Source organism: Rhipicephalus microplus, unplaced genomic scaffold (assembly GCF_043290135.1).
Source record: "Rhipicephalus microplus isolate Deutch F79 unplaced genomic scaffold, USDA_Rmic scaffold_23, whole genome shotgun sequence".
NCBI lineage: Eukaryota > Metazoa > Arthropoda > Arachnida > Ixodida > Ixodidae > Rhipicephalus > Rhipicephalus microplus.
In genome coordinates, this window is record NW_027464596.1 from 6398524 (window position 1) to 6424666 (window position 26143).

At 48.2% G+C, this 26143-nt stretch overlaps 1 protein-coding gene across 2 annotated transcripts in view; it reads right to left on the minus strand.

Annotated features, from left to right (window-relative positions):
* LOC142786413 (uncharacterized) overlaps positions 1-26143 on the minus strand; it is a 128688-nt gene that overhangs the window by 25992 nt on the left and 76553 nt on the right. The window contains exon 4 of one of the 2 annotated variants that reach the window (XM_075884098.1): positions 6902-6976. The exons of the other annotated variant lie outside the window; for it this stretch is intronic. Within the exon in view, the coding sequence (XP_075740213.1) occupies positions 6902-6976 (75 nt within the window). The remainder of the gene's footprint in view (positions 1-6901; positions 6977-26143) is intronic. 2 annotated transcript variants of the gene reach the window in all.

A 26143-nucleotide genomic window follows, 5' to 3' on the forward strand; every position in this document is an offset into this window, starting at 1 on the left:
GAGGATAATTTTTAAACACGGCCCTGTCCATGTGCAAGTAGTGGTACCTGGTAGGAATAGACATGCCGTCATTCCCAGGAAATACCTCGCGATTTTTGTGTTATGGGTGTGTTTGAAAAAAACTTCCATTCATCCGTGCGCCCGTTGGTTCATCCGTGCGTCCTTCCTTGCGTCCGTTCGTCCGTGCTCCGTCCATCTGTCCGTTCGCGCGTCCATTCACGCGTCCGTACTTACATCCGTTTTTCTGTCTGTCCGCCCGCCATGTAGTGAACGCTCCAAGTACGGCCATCTCACATCTTTTCATCATATATTATTCATATACAAGTACCACCATTCAGTGGACGTACCAAGGACTTGACAAGAGGTGACCACCTACTATTACGAGTACTTGATTGATATGTGGGGTTTAACGTCCCAAAACCACTATATGATTATGAGAGACGCCGTAGTGGAGGGCTCCGGAAATTTAGACCACCTGGGGTTCTTTAACGTGCACCCAAATCTGAGCACACGGGCCTACAACATTTCCGCCTCCATCGGAAATGCAGCCGCCGCAGCCGGGATACGAACCCGCGCTCTGCGGGTCAGCAGCCGAGTACCTTAGCCACTAGACCACCGCGGCGGGGCACTATTACGAGTACTACTACTACTACTCCATACACTGGAGACGCATGACTCACGCATTGATGAACTTCGCAACTAAAAGTGCATTATAGATTTCTCCTTTCTTAACACTGTTATTTAAAATACCTGTTGAAGTACGTGCTATATCTTCAGACCGGAAAACTCCAAATGTTATTCCGATTTACAATTGTAGTTAAAAAACAAGAACATGTAACTACAGACCAGTTTAACTAGCAGGTGTTGCATGCAAACATCAGAACATGATAATTACGTGAAATTCATGGCAAAAAATTAAGAAATACCTTCATTGGAACACAACACGGTTTCAGGGCTTGTTTTTTTTGAGATTCTCAGCTAATAAAAGTTTGCCAAGACATTTCAGCGTTTATTAACTCGGATTTGCCAGTCACTACAATTCTTTAGGCTTTCGGAAAGCCTTCCATACCGTATCTCACATCCTGTTGCTACAAAAGTTGACAGGTCTCATTTTGCCAAAGGCACTCCTGAAGTGGTTCGAAACGTACCTGCTAAATAGAAACCAACGTGAGATACTCGGAGGTGTTCGCTTTTCAGATGTCTCAGTATTAGCAGTTGCGCCAAAGGGGACCGTCTTAGGGTTTCTGCTTTAAAATGCGAATCATATTTAGAAAACTTCGGCGACATTGAGCGTATCTATCTATCTATCTATCTATCTATCTATCTATCTATCTATCTATCTATCTATCTATCTATCTAGCCGCCCACTACTTTTAGCTCTGCAGGGCGTTTCGGTAATGGTATCGATACCAAACTTGGTGTAGCATAACATGACTGTATGATGAACATATCTGACCAGTAATAACATGACAATCATGATATATGTCATAAATGTCATGATTTAGATTTCACGGTCCTGCAGTTCTTGCGGTGGTTTCGTTCACATGGCATGTTTTTAAACTGGAATGGTAGAGCATGATTGCATAGCGAACTGAAGCGACAGACTGTAACTTGAAAATCATGTCATGCGTGTCATGTAACAACGTGACTAGATGCCACGCTCATGATGTGCTCGCGGCCGTTCCACTAGCGTCGCATATAGCAAATTTGGTGAAACAGCACGTGAATGGACGACGAAGCTATTTGACTCGTGCAAACTTAATAATCATGAGATGCGTGTCATGTAGCAACATGACTATATGCCACGCTCATGATGTGCTGGTGGCCATTTCGCTAGCTTCATTTATACCAAATATTATATTGCGGGACGTGAATGAATGATGAAGGTTCGATACTTGTGCAAACATGATAAACATGAGATGCGTGTCATGTAACAACATGACTATATCCTACGCTCATGATGCCCTCGCGGCCGTTTCACTAGCTTCACATGTACCAAACTTGGTATTACGTGACGCGAATAGACGACATAAGTAAGTTACACATCCACACATGATAATCACGACATGCGTGTCCTGTAACAGCATGACTACATGCCACACTGATGATGCGCTCGCGGCCATTTGGCTAGCTTCACATATGCCTAATTTGGTATTCCATGACGCCAATGGATGACGAAGATATGTGACTGGTGCAAACATGATAATCATGGGATGCGTGTCATGTGAGAACATCACTACATGCCACAGTCAAGGCGCCATTACATTTCGGCGTGACGCGGTGCGCGTGCTCGCCGGCGTTCATTTCATCGCGTGACGCCGGCGTTCATTTCATCGCGTCACGCCAGGCGCTGATCCTGCCTTATTATCCCAGGCGTACGCCGCGCTGCGTTGCTTCGACGCATGCGTGTTTCAGCGCGCACGGCATCCCTCCGTCACGAAAAGAGGCAGACGCAACGTTGTCTGGCTATCGCATCGCCGTGAAATGCAGCTTGTCGCAATTCTGGCCGGTTGCCGTCAGACCACGGCGACGGACGCTGGTCGCGCCTGGCGTTAGACTATATAGAGTGCTCACGTTTTGCTAATGTAGCGTTGCCGTGACTAGCGTGCGCGCGCGTCAAAGCTACATTAGAGTATATTGGACCCTTCATGATGCGCTCGCGACCGTTTTGTTAGCTCCACATATACCGAATTTGGTGTTACGTGATGTCAATGGATGACAAAATATATGACTAGGGCAAACCTGATAATCCTGATACGCGAGTCACGTAAGAACACGGCAACATACCACGCTCTTAGCGTGTTCCCGGCCGTTTCGCTAGCTGCACTTATAATAAATTTAGTACCACGAGACCTGAATAGTTGACGAAGTTAAACAACACATCCAAACATAATATTCATGAGATGGAAGTGATGTACGGAATCATTTACCTCCATCTGGTAACTTTGTGCTGATTTTAAAGTGGCATATCAACATCACTCATTCGTGGTTTGAATATCATCGATTGCCACTGTGCGTGGAATCTGCCAATGTTTTTCTAATGTTTCTTAATGATGTAACTCAACACTAGTTATGCCGTGTGAGGCTATATATATGCTGATGATTGATGTACGTATATTTACCACGAAATTTTGCCAGTGAACAGCTACAAAATGACCAGACAGCAACCAGCTGCACACCCCCTCACGTGTTATCAGAATACTAAAACGCGTGAGGGGGTCTATCATCGCAGACGAGTTTCCAAGCAGTGCCTGCACTCAAGGATATAATGGCGTAGGCAGAGGGTGCTAGGAAAAAATATTTTTCGTAATGGTGAAAAATTGTGATTGATGTTCTGCTCAATACACCTCCATATAATTATCCGGCGAAGAAAATGTCATTTGTAAAACATAGTGATTATTACACCTTGGAATGAAACAAGCTTTTTAAGTATTAGCGTTTGGTCCCTCGACACATTTTTCCGCTTCAATCGCAGCACTCAGAACTTCCCATAATGATACGGCTGGAAATAGCTTCTAAACTGCTTTTCGCGCGAACCTTCGTAATCTATCCGAATAGTATTTAAGACATGCCCGCTTTTTTCTGTAAAGGCCATACATAGCAGTGATAGCTCTTTTGCGAAGAATTCGCGGAGTTTAGCGACGGTTTAACTGCTTCTCTTAAATATATCGATTGTATTGACGAAGATCGACATCAAGGTTATGGCTCCCGGGCGGCTGGCGCGGAGGAGAGAAAGACGAAGCTAGTGAATAGAACAGCCGGCCTCCAAACGTATGCCATTGTAGTCTCCAATCTGATAATACATACTGTTGTCTATTGTAAAAAATGTAATTTGACAAAGATTCCCACTGTTTAGGTGAAGTAAACGCAGCTGTGCACGTGGTCATTTCACGCTCTCAAAAATGAAAATATCTAAAACAAACTTTTTAAATCTTTCTCCCTTTTCTCTCTTCCTCTGAGTTTTTTACAATAGTTATATTTTCGTAATAATTAATTCTTACACATAGTTGGAAGCTCACATAAAAAGTACTCTACGCTTTTTGGCCATCCTGAGCGGGTGTGAGCCATAACATGAAGGATACAAACAAACAAACAAACGAACAGCCGGCCTACTGAATAGGCACTGTATCTATGTCTCTGTGTGTCGTTTCTCGATAATGGCGCAGTCCTTGAAAGACTTTGGCGAGCCTCAACTCTGACACGAGATCCCAAGGAACGCCGTGCCACACGTCCTGGCTGATGTACCCCTCCTGCGGACCTCCACAACAAGTATCGATCCCACCAGCAGGAAACAGCGTCCATGCCTCCACTGTGGTTTCGGGGAACTTGTGCGGCGACGCATCACTTCACGCCAACCATTCGCACGGGCTCGTTTTGCCTATCGACGGCGTGCATGCCTGTTCTTCATATGTTAACCTATCGGCTCTTCATGCGCCCTTCGTGGACGGCGTCCAGGCCTTCTCGGTGGCTCCACATCGCTTCATGGACACCACGATACCATTTCACGAGACAAGACATGGGTTCTGCTCACCTAGGAAAGCCGTTGACGGTTCCGGCCCTTTCTCTACAACTGAATCATTCGATAGCCACGCACAGCTGCAGCACACCATCGCGCAACTCCGCGTCAAGAATAGCGCCCTAATAGTGACGAGCTCCAAGCTCTCACCCACCGCCTTGCCAAAATCATGCGCCTCACACGACTTTGAGGCTAGCTCACCCGAGAACCACCGCGAGCTCCGGTGTTCCCTCATGAAGCCCTCCTACCAACTGTGGTACTTGGCGTCGGCACACTACTGAATTTAGCCTGGCGTCTTACCCTCACCACCTGCGTGCCAAATACACAGTTCCGTGGCTTTGCTGAAAATTAGGTAGTGACCATCAACGCGGTCGGAGCTCGCAAAGCCTGGACTAAACAGGGAAAATTGGAGGTGGCAATCTATCTCTTTCGCAATACTGCAAAAGCGTGGCCCGCCTACGAAGGCATCAGACTAAGCTCTTGACCAATATGATGTGCCAGATTAACGTATGTATTCCTGCCAACTTTCCATGGTTTCGACCCTATCGCTGTCAGCCCAGACTCTACCGCAGATGGTAGCTCTGCACCTAACCTTCTCAACAGTGTACCTCTTGGCACCCAAGCTCGGGAAGAACAATGTCCCAAAGGTTTAGCTTCCCCAACCACTAAGCAGCCCTTTTTCAGCGAAATGGCTTATAACGGGAAGAACGTCGATATCCTAATTGTTCCCCGGAGACTCTGCGCAGACGGAATCAAAGACGCGGAATGAGACGCACTCGACACCGATGGCGACCACGAGCAGTACTCCATTTCACAGCCTTCGGCTTCCGTGGCTTTCGCACCGCCACACACAAATACCCCCGCAATCCCCAGTCACAAGAGCCCAATATACGCCAGCCCCTGGCCTGTGAGCTTGTTCTCCAAAAGAACTACTGTATTCGAACTGCCATTGTGTTTTATCCAAGCCGCGTGGACCACAGCACAGAGCTTTTTCGCATGACATCCGTCGCTGATCCACCGGGCGTCGACAAGTTCGGAGGGAGAAGAACCACAGCCGATGTACAGCCGCGGCAACGTCTGCGTAGAGCACACGAGCAGTCGGCTTTTGCTCTTTGGGCTGAGACCTTGTTCGGGCTCTGAAGTGGTGTATGAGGAGCCGGCATGGCCTAGTTGTCAGGCTGACCACGTCAGAGCCTGATACTACCCCAAGGTTTCGCCCCGCACAGCAAAAACCGGCTGTTCGCGTGCTACACAAACGTGGCCGCAGCTGTGCTTTTCGGTACTCGTGTATTTCAGCGGTGCGTGCAGGAAGGTCGAAGTTTGTTTTCATCTTTCCTTCAGTCATTATATACAGACTTGAGGTGTAAACGTGGAAGAGCAGCACAAAAGAGATGATACCTGCGACCCCAAGCTACATGAGGCCCGCTCACCTTTGCGCCACAAGCCAGAGCCATCGTCATCGGCAGCATTCCAAGGCACACCACAGGATGTTTGAGATCTGCGACCGCTACGGTGCAGCCAGTGCCAGCCATTATAGTTTAGCCACTGCTGCCCACCAGACACGCTTAGGGCAACCTAGCGAGCCAAGTCGCAGTGTGGCCAAGACAGCACCACGATGCAGCCGGCCGCGGCCACCAGAACTGCACGCGTTTGCAGTCATGACCGAGTGTAATGACAGAGATCAACATCGAGAATTTGGTGCGCGGGCAGCTGGCGTGAAGGAAAGAAAGACATAGCTCGTGAAAAGGCGTGGGTGAACAACGCCTGATCAATGCCAGCCTACTGAAGAAGCCCAGGTTGGTGTAGGGTGGTAGCGCACCGCGCAATGCCTGGGAAGAGATTTTTATGTCTCTGTGTGTCGTTCCTTGACACTATGTAGCCTAGAACTGAAGGAAATGTTTGTGAATGGTTTGGTGGAACTTTATACGTAAATGGGAAAAGAGTACCCTGCCTAGTGAAAACAAGGCCTGAAAGGCGGGCACTTATCGCATCCGTGCCTTATCGCGGCTACTTCACTTCATCTTGCAGCTCCGGAACGGAATAGCAGTTATGAGTCTACGGGCCCACGATGCAGTACAGAGACATTATCTTTCTGTTCCAACGTGCGAACGGCCCGGAACATAGTGAAGCGCGTTCCGAAGGACCTAAGAAAGTTCATCCATTCATCCGTTCATTTATTCTCAATAGATGTCATACTTCCGTTCCTAAATAAAGCTCACCTATTTACTTGCGGGGGTATACTTAATGGAATGCGCCAAGTCTATTGGAAAAGTTAATGCTACTTCGGGGGAATCTCAGCGCCTCTGCACCGAAGTATTTCACTTAAAAAAAATTGGACGATAATATTGATGTCGAGAGTTACAGCCAGGACATCAATCCACTCACCGGATAAACTGTGTTCAGCGTCTCCAACAGCTTTTGCATGCAGTTAAGCACGAACACACCATGGGTAACGGTTGCCTGCAAAAAAAAGGCACTCATCCTTAGCCCATTTCCTCTTCGTCCATCGCAGAACAGACATTTCCTTCGGGGAATTTCAGGGCATGCATACGGTATATGTGCATGGTGTCTGTCGGTCACAAAAAGAAGTCTCAAATTGAAATGGTGTACTGTCAACGGTAAGGCAACTGCTGTGAATGCATCCAGCGCATCTCCTTTCGCAAGTGGTTTAGAACCACCAATTGTGCTCGACAAAAAGCAAACAAACACATACTGCGGGAAGCAGCTGCTGTCGACAATACGTGGTCCAGCCAAATCTTGCAGTTGTGCGTGGCAAGCAAGCTTCAGAAGCGCAGCTGACCGTTGCCTCTTTCCCAACTGCCCTCTCTACACACAAATGCCCGTACACTCCCGTCGGCGGAGCATCATAAACCGTGTCTATTCCTATAGATCGCTGCTGTGATATCTGGCCTCACAAAGAACGGCGTTTAATTATATGCACTTCTTGCAGAAGGCACAGTCGTGTAACAGGCGCACCGCTCCAGAAATACATTGTAACGACGCCAGCGCATTCCCTGAGACAGAACGATTGTGTTTCGTGGCCAATGAAGCACCAACTAAACTTTTTCATCCGTGTGGTCCCTCCCTGTATAACTGTCGGCGTGTTTTTACATGTGGAATAAATGAAAATGAGAACGCTTACAAGGACACCTAAGAGCAAAACAGGTTTTCGCGTATTCGTACAGTAGGATTTCATAATCCCGAAAACACCACTGTTACGGTTGGTTCACAACGGTGACTAGCAGCGGTCGCGCGACCATTTGCGACTGGTCGCGAATGGTCGCAAGGCGATAGCTTTGTCTGATCGCTTCGTGACCTGTTTTTCAGTCGCTCGACCACAGTCGGACAGCTGCTGAAACCAATAAGCGATGCCCAGAAGTGACGCCAGTATTTCTTGATATTCAGGCTGATTGTTTCTTTTTTTTGTCATTGCACTGGCCCCCTGCCGCCAGATACAAACGAGTGCGTTCCTCTGGTTTTGTGGCACCATTGCCATCGCGGATCACTTGGCTTGGGAATGACTGGGCGTAGCAGCTCAAACGAAGTGTCAAACTTGCGTGGCGGCATTTGCAACAAGCTGAATACTGTCCAAAATAAAGAGAAAATGGATTGTGAGTTATCTTTCCCCTTATTCAGAATTACTTTTTGTTTGTCTTGAACTTGGCTTCCCCCCACCTTCAATGCAGCGTATTTGGAACGCGTTTGTACTTTATTCCTTGGCACCGACTACAGACTCCGCGTGGGAGATGTGTTTGTGCTGCAATGGAGGCTGTGGTAAGTTGATTTAAATAAAAGAAGCGTTTCTGAATACGTACCACTCTGGTAAATACTGCTCGTCATCTCAGTGCATATCGGGAGGTACGTGGCTTGCATGGCTGGCCAACGTTTGTGAGCAAAGGGATGATCACAACCACTACCGGCTTTTCTTTTCTTTTGAGGCATCTGTGCTACCAGCGCTGACACCATGGCAAAGGGAAGACTGGCTCAATAGGGTGCCTCGATGCACGCTTCCCTGCTCAATGTGCTGCTAGCTTTCGTACTGCTTCCTCCGCCATTGGAATGCCTGCACCGTCTTAGCAAGGCTGCAGAGCTCACGTGCCAGCTTTTTTCAGCATGTTTTGTCTAGAGGTTGAGTTCCTCAGGGCTACAAGCATTCGCGTTACGCTTGGGGCCACTACGTGCAAGAGTGAAGCCTAAATGCAGAGGGGGTGATAATTGCGGCCGCCGCAGATGTGATCACTCTGAGCGGTGGAGTGGGTATCGATGCACTCTAACCCCCGTATTTTAGAGCGTTCCTTCGCCTTCACTTGAAAAAGCCGATGGGAGCGCTGTCTCTAGGCATGGCAAGTCACTGCATATTAGCGATAATCTGCCGCGATTCTTGAGCAGCGCAGCATAATTTTCAGCCGAGCAGCGGCGCAGTGCTCAACTCTGTCAAGTGAAGGGTGAAAGTCGAGTCGAGGAGCGTTTCTGAATACGGGGGTATGGCTCAAGTTTGCGCAGCATCATTGGCCGCCCTAGATGAAAGAGGGCAAAGCACCGGTCGCTCAAACAGGCCGCGCTTGCTGTGTTTTCCCAATGCGCGCCCATAAAACGTGTTCTTTAGGGCGGTTATCTCGCATTTCACACGCTATGGACGCCCCTCTTTCGTAATCCTGAAAAGCCGGCACGCACTACTGTTGCATTGCTAGATGCTACAAAAGGTAAAGCATGACGAACACCCGAGAACTGCCCGTTAAAGTCTACCATTTCCAATGCAAGCAGTACGATAATCAAAGGCGTCAAAAGTGGGTTATGGCAGTTTGCCTATACTGCGCGGTCTTGTTGCTTTGAAATATTTTGTTCGTGTACGGTACTACACTCTATTACCTGAAAAGGCACGTGATGACCGGACGCATACTAAAACGGAAGCACGGTTTTGAACTGAAACTACAGCAAATAGGCAACCACTGTACGTTTCGTGATTGGGCTCTGGCTTTCCAAGACAACCATTGGTAGTGCGCAAGTGGCGGAGCTTGCTAGTTTAATACGCCACTCTTAAAATAGCATACTGTGAGCCCTACAAGTGTTTTATACAACTGATGGCTGTTGACCTCGCGTCGCCGCTCAGTGTAAACAGAAGTATGCGTCGTTGACATAAAATGCTTTTCAGTGCACATCTTTATACTTTCAAAGGAGCTGCAAAAAAATCCAAGGTGTCATTGAACTTGAGATACAACCTTGTTAACATCCAATGAAAACTTCGGTAAAAGTGAAACTATTGTGAAACTGAACACTTCACATTTAAATGGTGCCAGTCACTCAACAGAGCAGACGTAAGTTCAGTCTCTTCACACTGACCTTCTTATAAATTTAGAGCCGCGTGACAAACTTGGCATTCATGCAATGGGAATTCGAACGCTTTGTACAAACACACACGAAAGCGTGGTGTTAGTTTGCCGACAGCTCCACAAAGACACAATTGCCGCCACAAATGCGCGTTTTACCCGTAACATACATTTAAATTCGTGCCGTGACCTCACTTTCATTGCCATAAAAAGGTGGCTGTTCACCATCGACATACACAAACATTCGCTCAAGCACATCGGTTTGACTTGCTCGGTCCCGCTAAGGTTTTCAATGAATCGCTCTTGATCCTGATAAGACTCACACCGCGAAAACGTTTTTAAAATCTTTTTAAACCTTCGGAGCAAGTCAGGGCTGACGCTGCACGTGCAGTGCGACCAGTAATCAGTGCGTGAAGAGCGCGTGAACATGCTGAGAGAGCGCAAGCAGAAGGCGAGAGCGGGGTACCGAGCGACCTGTTCTCGTAGAAAGGTGGCCAAACGTGCGCGGCGCAGTGCCCCCTGGCTGTGGTTGGGAGGCCTATAGCGCATGAGCGCCATGATGCTCTCTTGTCTGACAATCACTTGAATCGAACTCCTTGACGTTTCTGAGAACGCTGTGCGAGAATCATCATCATCATCATCAGCCTGACTACGTCCACTGCAGGACAAAGGCCTCTCCCATGTTCCGCCAGTTAACCCGGTCCTGTGCTTGCTGCTGCCAATTTATACCCGCAAACTTCTTAATCTCATCTTCCCACCTAACCTTCTGTCTCCCCCTAACCCGCTTTCCTTCTCTGGGAATCCAGTTAGTTACCCTTAATGACCAGCGGTTATCCTGTCTACGCGCTACATGCCCGGCCCATGTCCATTTCCTCTTCTTTATTTCAACTATGATATCCTTAACCCCCTTTGTCCCCTAATCCGCTCTGCTCTCTTCTTGTCTCTTAAGGTTACACCTACCATTTTTCTTTCCATTGCTCGCTGCGTCTTCCTCAATTTAAGCTGAACCCTCTTTGTAAGTCTCCAGGTTCCTGCTCCGTAGCTAAGTACCGGCAAGATACAGCTGTTATATACCTTCCTCTTGAGGGATAGTGGCAATCTATCTGTCATAATTTGAGAGTGCTTGCCGAATGTGCTCCACCCCATTCTTATTCTTCTAGTTACTTCAATCTCGTGGTTAGGCTCTGTGGTTATTACCTGCCCTAAGTAGACATAGTCTTTTACAACTTCAAGTGCACTATTACCTATCTTGAAGCGCTGCTCCTTTCCGAGGTTGTTGTACATTACTTTCATTTTCTGCAGATTCATTTTAAGACCCACCTTTCTGCTCTCCTTGTCTAACTCCGTAATCATGAGTTGCAATTCGTCCCCTGAGTTACGCAGCAGAATAGACAAAACCAATAAATGCGGCGCGCTGGTTAGCTCCACTCAGTAAGCTGGCGGCACGTATTCTTGCACCGTGGCTGGCGGCGATAGGCTGATCGGCGCCAGTCCCAAGAGTTATGAGTGTTAACGAGATCCGTACGTGACTCTCCTGTGTTGTGACTTCCGGTCGCTACCATGCAGCCTCTGCCGGTGTAAAAATCGGTCGCTGTTTCGTCGCCAGTCGCAAATTGTCGCGCGACCGGTGCTAGTACCCGGTTTGAACCAACCGTTACCGTGTCAAGGCGCTTAGTACGAGAAGAAGAACATAAACTTTAGCTGCCGAATCAAGACAATTCGAGTCTGGCGTTTTTTTTTTCTTTAGTCGGCCTGGGCGCCCACCGTGGATGCGGTTCCGAGAACTTGTCTCGAAGCGGCTTCCCCAGCACGGTGGATGGCCCAGACTTGTGCTGTCAGGTTCGAGCTCAGCACCGCGGCCTTCCAGCACGAGCAGAGGCTGGTGGTGGAAGAGAGATGAATCGGCACTGATCGAGTTGTCTAATATACCCTGAGACTCCCACAGCATGTGACTATATGTGGTAACTTTGCCACATGATATGCATCTGCTTGTTGTGTAAATGTCTGGATAAATGGGGTGCACGAGTCTGGGGCTTCTGTGGTTATCGGTTTCTAATTGCCTGAAGTGTACCACTTGCGTTCTGCTCAGCCTTTCGTGGGGGGATCGGTATATGCGTCTCTATAACTGGTAGTGTTAGTGATGTCATGAAACCTGGTCATACAATCCCCCCCGCCCAGACGTTTGCAGTTTCCCGCGGCGGCTGATCGTCCTCCGGCGATATCGGTGAGTGTGGCCTCCAGCAAAGCGGTGAGCCGCTTCGTAGGGGGTTGCTTAGTGCGGTGTGAGCCGAGATCCATAGCAGGTGCCTTCGGTTATCCAAGTCGAACTCGCCTGGATGTATAGGATAAGGCTGAAGTATGTTAAACGCCTCTTGCGAAATGCACCCACTGGCCAAATTGCGAATTGCTGTTTGAAAATCGCTAGTCACGTACGTGGCCTTGGTGTGTGTGAGGGCAGTGTTATACCCGCTTCTTCTGCCTCTTCGGCATCTGCTGTGTTCACAGTGAGGCTCGTGATGTATTTGCCACGATGCCTGGTAACTACCGCCATGAAACTGTTTTTGTCAGTATGACGTGCGGCATCAGTAAAAACCGCTTCCGTATTGTTCGAGTAGCTGAAAGGTAATGCGCTGTGCCATGGCTTTTACGACGTCCCGTATTGTGTTTGAGGTGCATGTTGCGAAGCAATGGGAGCCCGTATATTTGCTCGCGTACCAACCTTGGAATTTCTAGCTTGATGCCATGCTTTGTATGGTTGTGATGCCAATTTTTTCGAGCAGCTGTCGGCTAGAGTGGGTCTTGGATAGGCGCTCGAGCTGGGAAACTTGTTGCGCCTCCAAGAATTTCTCGAGGGTGTTATGCAACCCTAGTTCTAGGAGTTAGCTCGTGCTAACTCCGAGCGCCAGTCCCAACGCAAGCTTTTACGTATTCAGGCGTTAATTTTGTCTTTTTTCGCAATTGTCAATTTGTAAATAGGTGCCACGTACGTTAGTTGTGAAGTGAAAAAGGTTTGTATGAGTCATGTGACGCTGCCTTCGCGCATGCCCGCATGTTTGTTCGTGATGCGTTGGATGAGTTGCAATTACTGGTGGTCTCTGCTAATATGTTGCGCAGTGGTTCATCATTGCCACCGTTATGCTCCATCATCGTCCCCTGTACCCGGATCTTCTTTACCATTGGGAGTGGTTAACAATTTGATGTTGTTAATTTTGTTTCTAGTTTTTCTGAATGGACGTAGTCTTTGGGCGGGCGTCCCTTTTTTACTGGTCTATATGGCAGCAATGCGGACTTTTCGGCCAAACAGGTGAGCCCCGTGCCTATGAGGTAGTGTTCCACGCATTCTATGGCCGCCTGTAACTGATCCTTGATCTCTCCGTCGCTGCCAGTTGTCGTCCAAATTGTAATATCATCCGCGTATAGCGCATGGTTGAGTCCGTCAATTTCATGTAATCGTTCGGGTAACCCCAGTAGGACGAAGTTGAAGAGCATCGACGAGATCACCGAGCCCGGTGGTTTGCCTGAGCTTCCAGTATTGATTCAATTTGGTTCTGCGGGTTTTACCGCTCACTTTAATCCAAGTGCGAGTTTAAAAACTCTGCACGCCATAGAAATATTCTGAGCGTCGAAATATTTATTCCTTGTGCCAAACATTTACTCCAAGCACCAACCTATTTATTCCAAGCGCCAACTCAATCAGGCCGCGTGCCAGTGAGTTTATTCCAAGTGTCACCATGTTTATTCCAATGGTCAATGACTTTAATTGAGGTGCCAGTCAGTTTATTCCATTAGCATACGGGGCGTAAAACGGCAGTACAATTGAAATGCAGTTCCTGCAGTATAAAGGACAATTGTCAGAAGGTAAAATAATCATTACTATTGCTAATCACCGATAGTAATCATAAAAAAATTACTGCCGCAGTTTGCTTGAGCCGTGTTTGAAGTGCTTATAATTTGCTATGCACAAGATTGTATAATGAGTGCTTGGCCCAGGTGGAATAATTTTAATCAAAACGAGACAAAACAAAAAGCAGGAACATGTTAAAGAATATTTTACAGCGCAATGAAATTCAGTGTTCGTCAATAAAGCTCATAATTGCTTTTGCCACACACTACAACATTACATGATCGGAACAGGTCATGTAATGCGAAGGACAAACTATGTTCATAGGAGTGGTGGAATGCATACCAAGATATCGAAAATCTGGCCATGGGCAGTGATGGGTCAAGGGCAGCTACATCATCACAAAATTAGGAGGCTATCGTGGATCACAGTGAATTAGAGATTATTTCTCCTGCAGTGCGCGTAAAACGTAAACTGACCATTCTGATGCGGACAATGGAAGTGGTGTTTTACAATTTTCTTAGCTCTTATCTTTTTATTCTAACAAAATTAGGTGTCCCTAATCATTTGACTAGTACTGATTGTTCCTTTAGATTGATAGTTTGGCGGCGTGCTTAACCAACGCGATGAAACGAACACAAAGGAAATAAAATGATAAGAACGCCCATTTGTTCTTGGGCCTAGCTTACATTTTTTTCTGTACGCGTTTTTTACGCGGCATTGTGCCTCTCTCACCACACATTGGAAGCTTGTGGATTCAGTGCGATCACTAAATTGTTTATTCTGTCCTCTCTCTCTCTTCCTTTCTACACACACACACACACACACACACACACACATATATATATATATATATATATATATATATATATATATATATATATATATATATTGTCACGTGATTACAGAACGACCACAACGTCTGTTCACAGGAGGAGCACTGGACGTCGAGCCAAACCGAACGTTGGAGCACGAGCACACCAACAGTCCTCTTCTTTTTTCACACCATGGCACATGCTCGTAATGGCATGCCTAAACCTCTTTCCATGCCTGTGGCATTACACCCCCTTCCAAAGAAAAAAAAGTACCACACTGATGATCAATGCCAATTAAAAGTTAAAGTAATCGCGTACACGCATAAAAGACGCACGATGAAGCAGTGTCAGGTGACTCGGGGGTAGTGTGGTTTCAACCGTGACACATGAACAATGTCGGCCTGCTGGGAACATCAAGATCGCCGAGCTGTGTCTTGAAGCAGAATTTCGTAGTTGGCAGCTGTGAGGCGCCGTAGTACTCTATAAGGACTTTTCTGAGTGGCCCCTTTGGCGAACGAGGATCCACAGCGAGACCAGATCACCGGGTTGAAAAATAACATGGCGATGACGGGAGTTGTACCTCTGCGAATCGATTCCTCGTTGTTTTCGGATCCGCTCGAGTGCAAGCTGGCGGGCCGCTTCGGCGAGCCGGATAAAGTCGTTCACATCAGCAGGAATATCGGTCATGTCAGGCAAGAGCATGGCATCCTGCATCGTAATTGCTTCTCGGCCATAAAGCAACCGGAAGGGAGTGAAACCCGTAGTCTCTTGAACCGCAGTGTTGTAAGCGAAGGTTACGTATGCCAAAATTTCATCCCAGTTTTTCTGATCGCGGTCGACGTACATAGATAGCATGTCAGCGAGCGTCTTGTTTAATCTCTCCATCAGATCATTGGTTTGTGAATGGTATGCGGTCATTTTGCGATGAGCTGTTCCACTAAGTCTCGTGACGTCTTGCATCAATTGGGCTGTAAAGGCTGTTCCACGGTCAGTGATAAGAACTGTTTGCGCTCCATGGCAAAGGACGATGTTGTTGATGAAAAAATACGCAATCTCATTGGCGGTGCCTCGTTGTAGGGCTTTCGTTTCGCAGTACCTCGTTAAATAGTCGGTAGCGACTACGATCCAGCGGTTGCCGTCATGCGACTTCAGGAAGGGCCCAAGCAAGGCCTTGCCGACTCAACGGTTGTGACGGGGGTGCAACAGACTGCAATAAACCAGCAGGGCGCACAGGTGGGGCTTTACGGCGCTGGCAATGATTGCACGTTTTCACGTAATGCTCGACATCCTGGGTGAGCTTTGGCCAGTAGTAACGAGTCCGAATCTGGGCAAGGGTACGTGCGAATCCTAGGTGGCCGGAAGAAAGCTTATCGTGGCAGGCAGATAAAATGTCAGCACGTAGCCCTGATGGTTCGACGAGGAGGTGTTCAGTCGCATAAGGTTTGAAGTTTTTTTGTAGTCGATGTCGTAGCGGAGACAAAATGACCTTGAACGTGCGAATGCCGATGGTGGACTCGAGCTGCGACCTTGAAGGTATTTGATAAGTAGTCGGATCTCTAAATCATTCCACTGTTGTTGGGCCGAGTCAGATTCACTGACTGCACAAAGAAAATGACCATCAGTATCATCTTCACTCGATGTCGTCGCGAGGGGAGCGCGCGAAAGGCAATCAGCATTAGTGTGCCTGCGGCCCGACTTGTTGACGACTGTAACATCAAATTCTTGAAGGCGCAAGTTCCACCTCGCGAGGCGCCTTGAAGGGTCCTTATGATTCGCCAGCCAACAGAGGGCATGATGGTCCGTAACTACTCTGATTGGACGACCATACAGATACGGCCGGAACATTGTTTTCACCCAAATAACAGCAAGGCATTCCTTCTCCGTGGTCGAATAGTTAGTTCCCGCAGATGACAGAATGCGACTAGCATAAGCGATGGGACGTTCAGCGCCGTCTTGCCACTGGACGAGCACAGCACCAAGGCCGATGTTGCTTGCGTCAGTGTGAAGCTTGGTGGCGGCATCTTCATCAAAGTGCCCTAGTGAGGGTTCACTCTGAAGGCACTGTTGAAGCTTAGAAAAAGCGGCTCTCTGGTCTGGACCCCACACAAAAGCGGGTAAGGGGATCAGCGGGGTTGGCAAAACTCTGGACAAAGCGCCTGTACTAGACGCAGAGACCCAAAAACTGGCGCAAATCCCGTTTGTTCGAAGGTGGAGGAAATGCAGCAACGACCATGGTCTTTTCTAGGTCTGGCCGAACGCCATCCTGGCTGACAATGTGCCCGATGAACTTTAGTTCTTCGTAGCCGAAATGACACTTGTCCGGTTTTAGCGATAAGCCTGCGGATCGAATAGCGACGAAGACGGACTGATGTCGTTGTAAATGTTGCTCAAATGTTTTGGAAAAAACAACGATGTCATCTAAATAGGCAAGGCAGGATTCCCACTTTATACTAGACAGGACGGTGTCCATCATCCTTGGGAACGTTGCCGGTGCAGAGCACAATCCAAATGGTAACACTTTGAATTAGCAGAGGCCATCTGGAGTAATGAATGCTGTTTTTTTCCCTGTCGCGTTCATCGACCTCGATCTGCCAGTAGCCGCGGCGTAAATCCCTTGATGAAAAATATTGGACATGTCGAAGTCGATCCAGAGAATCACCTATACGTGGGAGAGAGTAGACGTCTCTCTTGGTCACTTTGTTGAGCTTCCGGTAATCGACGCGAAATCGAAGAATGCCGTCTTTCTTTTTAACAAGTATGACGGGTGACGCCCATGGACTGTTCGAGGGTTGGATGACGTCGTCGTCGGGCATCTGTTGCACTTGAAAACGTATTGCCTCTTGTTCTTTTTGCGACACGCGGTAGGCGTGCTGTCGTATAGGCAATTCGGTTGGGTGCATTATAATGCGGTGCTTCACGGTTAGAGTCTGCTTGATTTTGAAGGTGGAGGCAAAGCAGTCACTATACGTACGTAAAATCATGCGTATTTGCTGCTGTTGCGCAGAAGATAGCTGGCAATTCATGTCAACTGTACTGGCTAATGCAGTGTCACCTTCGGCAGCAGTGGCAATCGGAGCGATAGTGGAACATTCTTCGTCATCAATGGCTTCAAAGCTCGCGATCGCTGTTCGCATTGCCAAGTGTTGGTACTGGCCGCCGAAGTTCATGATCAGAAGCTGAGTTCTCCGATGTTTCGGTTGGACGATAGCGTGTGCGACACAAATCTGCCGAGCCAAGAGCACCAAGAGGTTAGTTTCCGCGATGCCACTACTCTTGTTGTCACAGTCACTCTCCACAGTTACCAACATACTGGCTGGCGGCGGAAGTGCAACGGTGTCTTCAGCAATTCGAAGTGTTGTGGTCTGTGCAACTGCATCCTTTTGTAGCGCTGTATGGTCGTTAGATAACGTTATAAGCAGGTCGCGAAGGTTACTGATGGCTCCATGCTCGCGGAGAAAATCGATTCCGAGAATTAGGTATTCGGAGCATTCGTGCAATACAACGAAGGAAACAATGTATGTCAACTCACGAATTCGCAGGCGGGCAGTGCATATTCCCAGCGAAGTCAATAGGCGACCTCTCACAGTCCGGAGATTGGTTCCTCGTCCCCAAGGTGTCGTTACTTTTCTTAGCTGTGCAGTGAGGTCAGCGCTTATAACAGAGTAATCGGCACCCGTATCCACCAGAGCGGTCCACGGGTGGTTGTGGACATGGACAGAGATGCGAGCAGAGACACGTTTGTCGTCGATGGCACACGTCGTTGAAAGGATGTCGTCGGATGTCAGCAGACAGATCGGGGGAAGGTCTTGTAACGGTCGATCAACAGCGGCCTCACCCCCGGAGGTCGCTGTTCTTAGTTTCCCCGGCGCGGGCTTGTGGATCTAGGTGATCTTCCTGCAACGACGTCCGCACAGGTGAATTGTTGGCCAGGTGACGAGGAACGCCGTGGAGACGGTGAGCGGAATTGGCGACGCGAAAGGGTTGAGGATCACTGGCTTGCCAAGTATTCGGCGGTAGCACGTGGCCACTCACCATCTCTGGGTCGGCGAGCATCCGGACGAAAGCCAGGAAGACCCATGTGTCTGTATGCGCACTCACGGTAGACGTGACCTGGCTCACCACAGTGATAACATAAAGGCCGGTTGTCGAGAGCACGCCATACACTGGATTTCCGTGTAAGAGGTGGGTTGCCGTACTGCGGTGGTCCTGAGTAGAATGACGGCGCCTTCTGCAGGCTGGACGGACGGGACGGATAGCCAACAGGCGGTGCAGGAGTACGGACTGCTTCCGCGTACGTTAATAGCGGAGCTTCGGCTGGACGCGGGGCCGTCATGGGTTGGACCTCAGGCTCACGCAGAGTCGTCATGGGGTGCACCAGCTGCTGGACCTCTTCGCGAACGACATCCGTTAGAGCAGCAACATGGGTCGGAGAAGACACCACGTGCAGCTTTTGCAGCTCCTCGCGCATTATACTGCGCACAAGATTCATCAGGTTTGTTACAGTCGTGACGTCAGGTGTTGGCAGGGCTGACGACACTTACGAAAGACTGCCAGGGCGCTCATACTGATACGAACGCTGCCTTATCATTCTCTCCATTGTCGTGGCTTTGCGGAGGAAATCCTCTACAGTGCTATGAGGGTTCCACACTAGTCCGGTGAACAGCTGCTCTTTCACTCCCCGCATTAGGAGGTGCACCTTATTCTCTTCCGTTATTCAGGAGTCAGCTCACCTGAACAGCCGCGACATGTCCTCAACCAACAGGGCAGCACTCTCTATCAGACGCTGATTTCGGGAATTGAGGAGCCGTCTTCTTTCGGTCAGAGCTTCGGAAGGTGTTCCGCTACTTGTTGCAAAGCTCTGGCCAGGTTGTCACTGTAGCTTCATCGTTTCCAAACCAAGTGCACGCAGAGTCCTTGAGATAAAAGTAGACATACCGAAGCTTTCGCTGCTCGTTCCACTCGTTGACGTTGTCGCAACGGATGTAGTCATCAAGCCAGTCGTCGACTTCCTCGTAAGGGTCACCATGGAACGGCTTCGGGGTTCGCAGGGCATTGAAGAACCATGAAGGAGGCAGCATTGATGTCTCTTGGGTTTGCGTTCCCGCACTAGCCATAGTATTGCCGAGTTGTGGAAATGGTCCGAATTCAGGAGGTAGGCCTAGTTGTCGCCTGCTACGCCGTAGATCGGCTGGTTCTTCCAAGTCGCGACTAGTGTCGGGACCTTGCTGCTCATTGCAGTGCATACAACACTACCCCGCTCCTCCACCAGAAAATGTCACGTGATTACAGAACGACCACAACGTCTGTTCATAGTAGCAGCACTGGACGTCGAGCCGAACCGAACGTTAAAGCATGAGCACACCAACAGTCCTCTTCTTTTTTCACACCATGGCACATATTCGTATTGGCAAGGCTAAACGTCGTGGCAATATATATATATATATATATATATATATATATATATATATATATGTGAGATAGTGATTGCTTACTTCAAATTACTCAAGAAATGCAACATAGGCGCAGATGAGTGTATTTAATTAAACAGAACTGTCTCCTAGGGCTCAGAGACTGACTTTCACAAGTCATCTTCACGCAAAGCGGCAGGCATGAAAGAGAAATTGTGCTGATCAAAGACAGCGCAGTTCACGCGCTGTATTTTCTGCATGGAATGGTGAGCAGCATTGAGCAGCAAAGAGCGCCTGTGCTTCTTTTTCGTCATGCCTTGCAGTGTCGCTAAAACTAAATGACGACGTTTGCTCAGGTAAGCCTTCACGTGTGACTTGAATTTCGAGAAGGTTTTTTTTTGTCTATGGGGTTAAAGAAGGCACTGTACGTTGGCAAGCGCTTAACAAAGTGCAGGGAGTTAGCCAAAGCCGCCTGTTCTGCTCGGGCGTGAGCAGGTGCGTTATCAAAAATAAATAGAGCTTTGATGTTTGGCTCATCACGTTTCACGTGGTCCGAAACTTCGCTGAGGAAATCATTGAAAACAACCCAATGAGCTTGTTTCCTTTTGTCGTTGTGGTCATGTGCACAGCTGGTTGTCCTTTAGGTGCCCTGCCGAAGTTACTGGAATACCAGATATTGAATTTAGTCTTGTCCAAATAAAAACGGCAAACACGCGGTCCATCAGACCACACCGATTGCGCATGCAGCATGCAGCTGTGCTTGGTATGGTCATGGTTGCGATCTGTGGATGTCTGCGACAGTAGCTTCATCGAGTAGCAGTGGTCATCCTGCAAGCGAAAGACTGTGCTTTCACTGATTATTACTCCTGTCATTTCGTCCTCCGGGGCCTCCTTTATCTGCCTTATCTAATGTAAATGTACAGTTTTCGCCGACAATTTGACTCAAAGTACTCACGACATCATCTCCAAACTTCTTTCTTGAACCCCCACCATGCTTTGATGCTTCTCTGTCGGTAACGGCAATCGATCTTGCTGTGTTTATGTTGATGTCTAGTGCGTGGACCACTTGGTTTATGTCACGGTCATGCCTTTAGAGGTCCCCAATACTAGCCCTGTCGACCATCGATACTGTGCTGTTTTTTTTCAACGAGGTTCGTCTGGGTTCCTAAAGCATGGTCCTCGTTTGCGTCCAGCCACAACTTCAAGCAAAGCTCTCTTGCCGTCTGCAAATGTGCCCCTACGAAAACACACGTGTCTGAAGTAAACGCGCTGCAGCAACACTAAGCGTCGTCTGTTATATGAAAACCGTAGTATCTCCTTCCATGCTTTCGTAAAAGCCTATTTCCCTATGAACCCATATAAATGCAAGTTTAGTTTTAAAGTGGTTATTTCTGATTTCAAGAACAAATCAATATCATCTGTCGGTCCCTGTTGTTCTCAGTGGACTGAGCAGACGACTGCGAAAGCCTCAGCGAATGAGTATCCGAATGCCGTCTGCTAAGCAGACGACATGAATCTTTGGATATGCGAGGGTCTAGATGAATAGCCGGAGTAATGCAGTAGCGATGAAGCATAGACTAAAATGAACTCTAGAATCAAATACATTTAACACCGATAAATGTAGTTATTACACACGGTTTTTTTAATTTTGAAGCTATGACACCAAAGCCTTAGTGAGAAATAGCACTGCTAACTTCATTTCTTAAGCGCTAGCATGCATAAAGGAGGCAAAAGTTCCTCCTGTGACTCCATCTCTGCATTATTCTGATATTTATACTATATAAAGTGGCAAACTATGGGTTTATGGTGCATGGAATCACTTGACTGGCACCTGAAAAAAAGTGATTGGCAAAGGGATTAAACAGTGGCACTTGGAAAAAACTCACTGGCATGAGGCCTGATTGAGTTGGCGCATGAATTAAATATATTGGCGTTTGTAATAACTGTTTGGCGCAAAGATTAAGTAGCTTGGCGCTCAGATTATTTCAATGGCGTGCAGATTATTTAAGCTGGCACTTCAATTACAGTGAGAGAGAAAACCTGTAGTTATCTAACTCGCATGCGTCTTCCCGTAAGGAAGTCCCGGACGTAGTTGTACACTCGCATTCAGAGATCCTCTGTCTGTCGCCATATGGCATCGTGGCGAACAATTTCGAAAGGCTTCTTCAGGTCCAGGCCGAAGATGGCTCTCGTTGAGCACCCAGGATTTTCTATGATTACATGTTTCAGTTCCATAAGGGCGTCCTGTGGGAATAGATATCTTCTGAACCCTATCATTGTGTGAAATAATAGGTTGTTGTCCTCGAGGTAATCTGTTAGTCTATTGAGAAACGCATGCTCCGTCAGTTTACCTACCCACGATGTGAGGGAAATAGGTCCCAGATTCTCCAGCAGCCATTTCTTGTCGGGTTTCGGTATAATTGAAATGTGTGCTTCTTGGCGATGCTGGGGTAACGCACCCAAAACTCATTAATATAATCTGTGAGTTCCTCTAGCGATCTGCAATTGAGACTGCACCGCGCCCCGTTCAATATTCAATCTCTGCCTGGGGCTGACTAGGTATTGAGTTTGACAAGCGTCGCCTCGATTTTGGCAATTGGGAATTCTGCGTCTATGATGACGTTGCCTTCTCTCTCGTAGTCCGGATGAACTTGCGGGGGCGTTTGGGATATGTAATTAAGTTCCGCTTCCCGTAGAAGATGTTGCTCCGTTCCCCTGTAAGTGTGTATGATTTTGCATATGCCTTGTTTTCGTGTGGTATTGGTGTTGGCGAGAACTATGAGGGAGAGCAGTATCTGCCACGTGCGACTCGTAGTGAGTTGACCATCCTTATCCGCGCATTTCTCTTCCCATTGGTGTTGCAGGTTGGGGGCGTGATATTCCTTTGTTGAGCTGTGCTCTCCAGTTTTTTCAGTCTCCGATTGTGTCTATTTTGTTTGCAGCGAACTGCAGTCGGATGTTGCCTTGTCACGTGTTCAGTAACCGGGTGTCTATTCTATCAAGCCCAGCTGTTGACGTGATTATTATCGTCACGCACTTGATGTCCCGCTAAAGATGGTCGGTTCATTCTTTTATGTCTTTGATGTCCTCAGCTTGTTGCGTGTCTTGATTTTTTCGTAGTAGTTCTCAATTAGTGATCTTCATTTGACGACCAGCATTGTGTCCCTGTGGGCCGTCGTTTGCTTCTATAGAGATAATGTACTGGCTTCTACCAAAGTCTTGCAGGGTGTTTCTTCAAGTCACCTTTCGTGTATTGCACGTAAAGTAGGGTCCGGCATGGTGCCGGTGCTGATGCTGTTGTCCTGCCTATTTGGTTCTGCTGGGCCAGTGACAAGCTCAAGGCCGGCGAGTTGCGCCGTTTTCTACAAATGCCTGACTTTCCGTGTTTGTAACCCCACGCCGTACGCACCGTGTTGAAGTCGCCTCTAATGAAGAGTTATTGCCTCTGGGCGATATCGAGTGCTCAGTTAAAGAGGACGTAGAAGTGGTGTTTGCGGCACCTGGGACTGTTATATAGACGTTGAGTACGAATATGCTGTCAGACATCTTACGCAGTGGAATTGTCCCTACAAGGATGTTTTCAATATCCTGGACTTGGGTGTCGTGTTCGATAACCGTGAGCTCTAGGTTAACCAGTGATGTGATGTTTGGGTTATCCGACTTGCCTGTTATAAAATGGCACCCTGAAAGTTTGATGGGGCTCTTTGTTTCTGCAGTATGATGACGTCTGGGCGTTCGGGTATCGTTTTCAGGTATTGTTGTGATTGCGCTTGTTTTTTTTTAACTTCTGCAGTTCCACTGAAATATTGTGTGTTTTTGTTCCGAAGAGCATCTTGTTATGGTTATGTGGTGGTACATGTGGGGCGTCGCTTCGCTATGCGACGTCCCCACCGCGCTCTCAGCAGCTTATAATCTGGACAACCTCAAATAAATGCTCTCCAAGCTCTGCTGAATCGCACGCGTGATGGTCACGGTGATGGTTTCCTCGAAACTGCTTAAGCGAGCCTCCATTGCTTTCACTTGGGCGTCGCCTGTTGGTGCATGCGTACGCTTGGGATCTACTGCCCTTTTAAAGAGCCCCTGATACACTTTTGGAATAAATTCACTCAAATAGCTCATTGCTTAACAAATTATTCACGAGAAGGCTGTTACTCGAGTCATGGCACATGCAGAGGACAGCCCATACCATCAACCGCTCTCTCGGAACCCTTCCTTCAGTGCATACACACCGACTGCGCTCCACGGCAAAACAAGAGAAGGGGTGGTCATTATACACCTCGCGAGTGCTTTTAAGGCTACCTACAACATCCTTAAACTTAACCTTGGATGACGAAGGTAAAACACTGGCGCAAACATGATAAACATGGGATGCGTGTATTGTAACAACATGACTACATTCTACGCTCATGATGCGCTCGCGGCCGTATCGATAGCTTCACATGTACCAAACTCGGTATTACGTGACGCGAACGGATGACATAGCTATGTAAATAACGCATACAAACATGATAACCACGACATGCACGTCAGGTAAGAACATGACTACATGCCACACTCATGATGCGCTTGAGGCCGCTTCGCTAGCTTTTCTAATGCCAAATTCGGTATTCCATGACGTCAATTGATAAGGAAGGCATGTGACTGTTGCAAACGTGATAATCGTGAGATACGTGTCGTGTGAGAACATGATTACATGCCGCAGCCAGGGCAACAATACATTTCGACCTGACACGGTGCGCGTGCTCAAGTGCGTTCATTTCGTCAGGTCACACCGGCGTTGCCACGCCAGGCACCAGTCCTGCCATATACTAGCGCGCGCCGTGCTGCGTTGCTTTGACGCTTGCGCGTTTCAGCGCCTCCGGCGTCCCGCCATCACCAAAAGAGGGAGACGTAGTGTTGGATGGGTAACGTGGTCAGCGCTAATGGCAGCATGCCGCATTTTGTGCTGGTTGCCGCCGGGTGACGCCGACGGACGCTGGTTGCGCCAGCCACGCCTGGCGTCGCATTTCGCTCGCGTTGCGTCGCTGCGCCCAGCGTGCGCACACGTCACCCTTACGTCGGAGCATATTGAGCCCTTCATGATGCACTCGCAGTCGTTTCACTGGCTCTACATATAGGAAATTTGGTATTTGGTGACGTCAACGGATGATGAAAGTATATGACTGGTGCAACCATGATAATTCTGACACGCGTGTCATGTGAGAAGATGACAACATACCATGCTCACAGCGTGCTTGCAATCATTCCGCTAGCTCCACATACACTACATTTGGTATTACGTGATGTCAATTGATGATGAAGGTAAACGATACATCCAAACATAATAACTATGACACGGAAATCATGTGCGGCATCGTTTACTTCTGCCTCGTAGCGTTGTGCTGATTTTAAGGGGCATAACAACCTTTCTCATTCGTGCTTCACATATGATCGATTCCCTTTGTACGTTGGATCTGCCCATTTTTTTTTTCTTCGAAGGCGCGGCTTTCTCAGTGTCATCGCTCAAGTACGCGGGGACAAGTGGCGGCCTCCCACAGTGATCACAGTAACGAGCCAGCGTGCCATGTTCAAATCAAACAATGGCTGATAGATGGGCTTGCTACGTGTGATTTTTTGTGCATATTCCCTGAATTGTCCAAAGGAGAGAAAGCTATTTTTCGCTGATTTCGATAATTTATTGTGGATTCCAGGCCACGTGCTGCGCTCTAATATTTGACTCGCGTGTTGTCGGGACCCTCTACTACTGATCGGCAGCGTTTTCTGACTACCCTCAAAAAGTGTTGCAGGGCCCCTTTAAGTGAAATAACGGGTATGCGTTCAGTAATGAGACCTTCAACCTCACCATGCTCTATGAGTTATTGGGTTTCTTGCATTGACTGTTGATCAGCCTCGCTGCGAACGGCAGGGTGGAGCTTTTGTATGCGTTCGTCTTTTGCGTTAATCTGTGCCTGCATGCATTACATTTGCTTTTGCATGGTTTGTGTCATTCGTGTTAACTGAGCTGTCTCCGCCTATATCGTGTGTTTTCCCGCCAGCCTCCACGTTCGTTGCGCGTTTCCCTTTCACCGCATCTGCAAAGCTCACCGAATCAGTAGCCTTGGCGTCCCTCGTTGGGGTCCGTCCAGGTGTTTGGCTCCAAGCGCGGCATTGCTGCTGCTTTCGGGGTCTCGATGGGCCGCTATGAGACCAGGAGTGGCTTTGACTGGGGGTCCTGGATTTCGAGCGGGGCTTGCCGG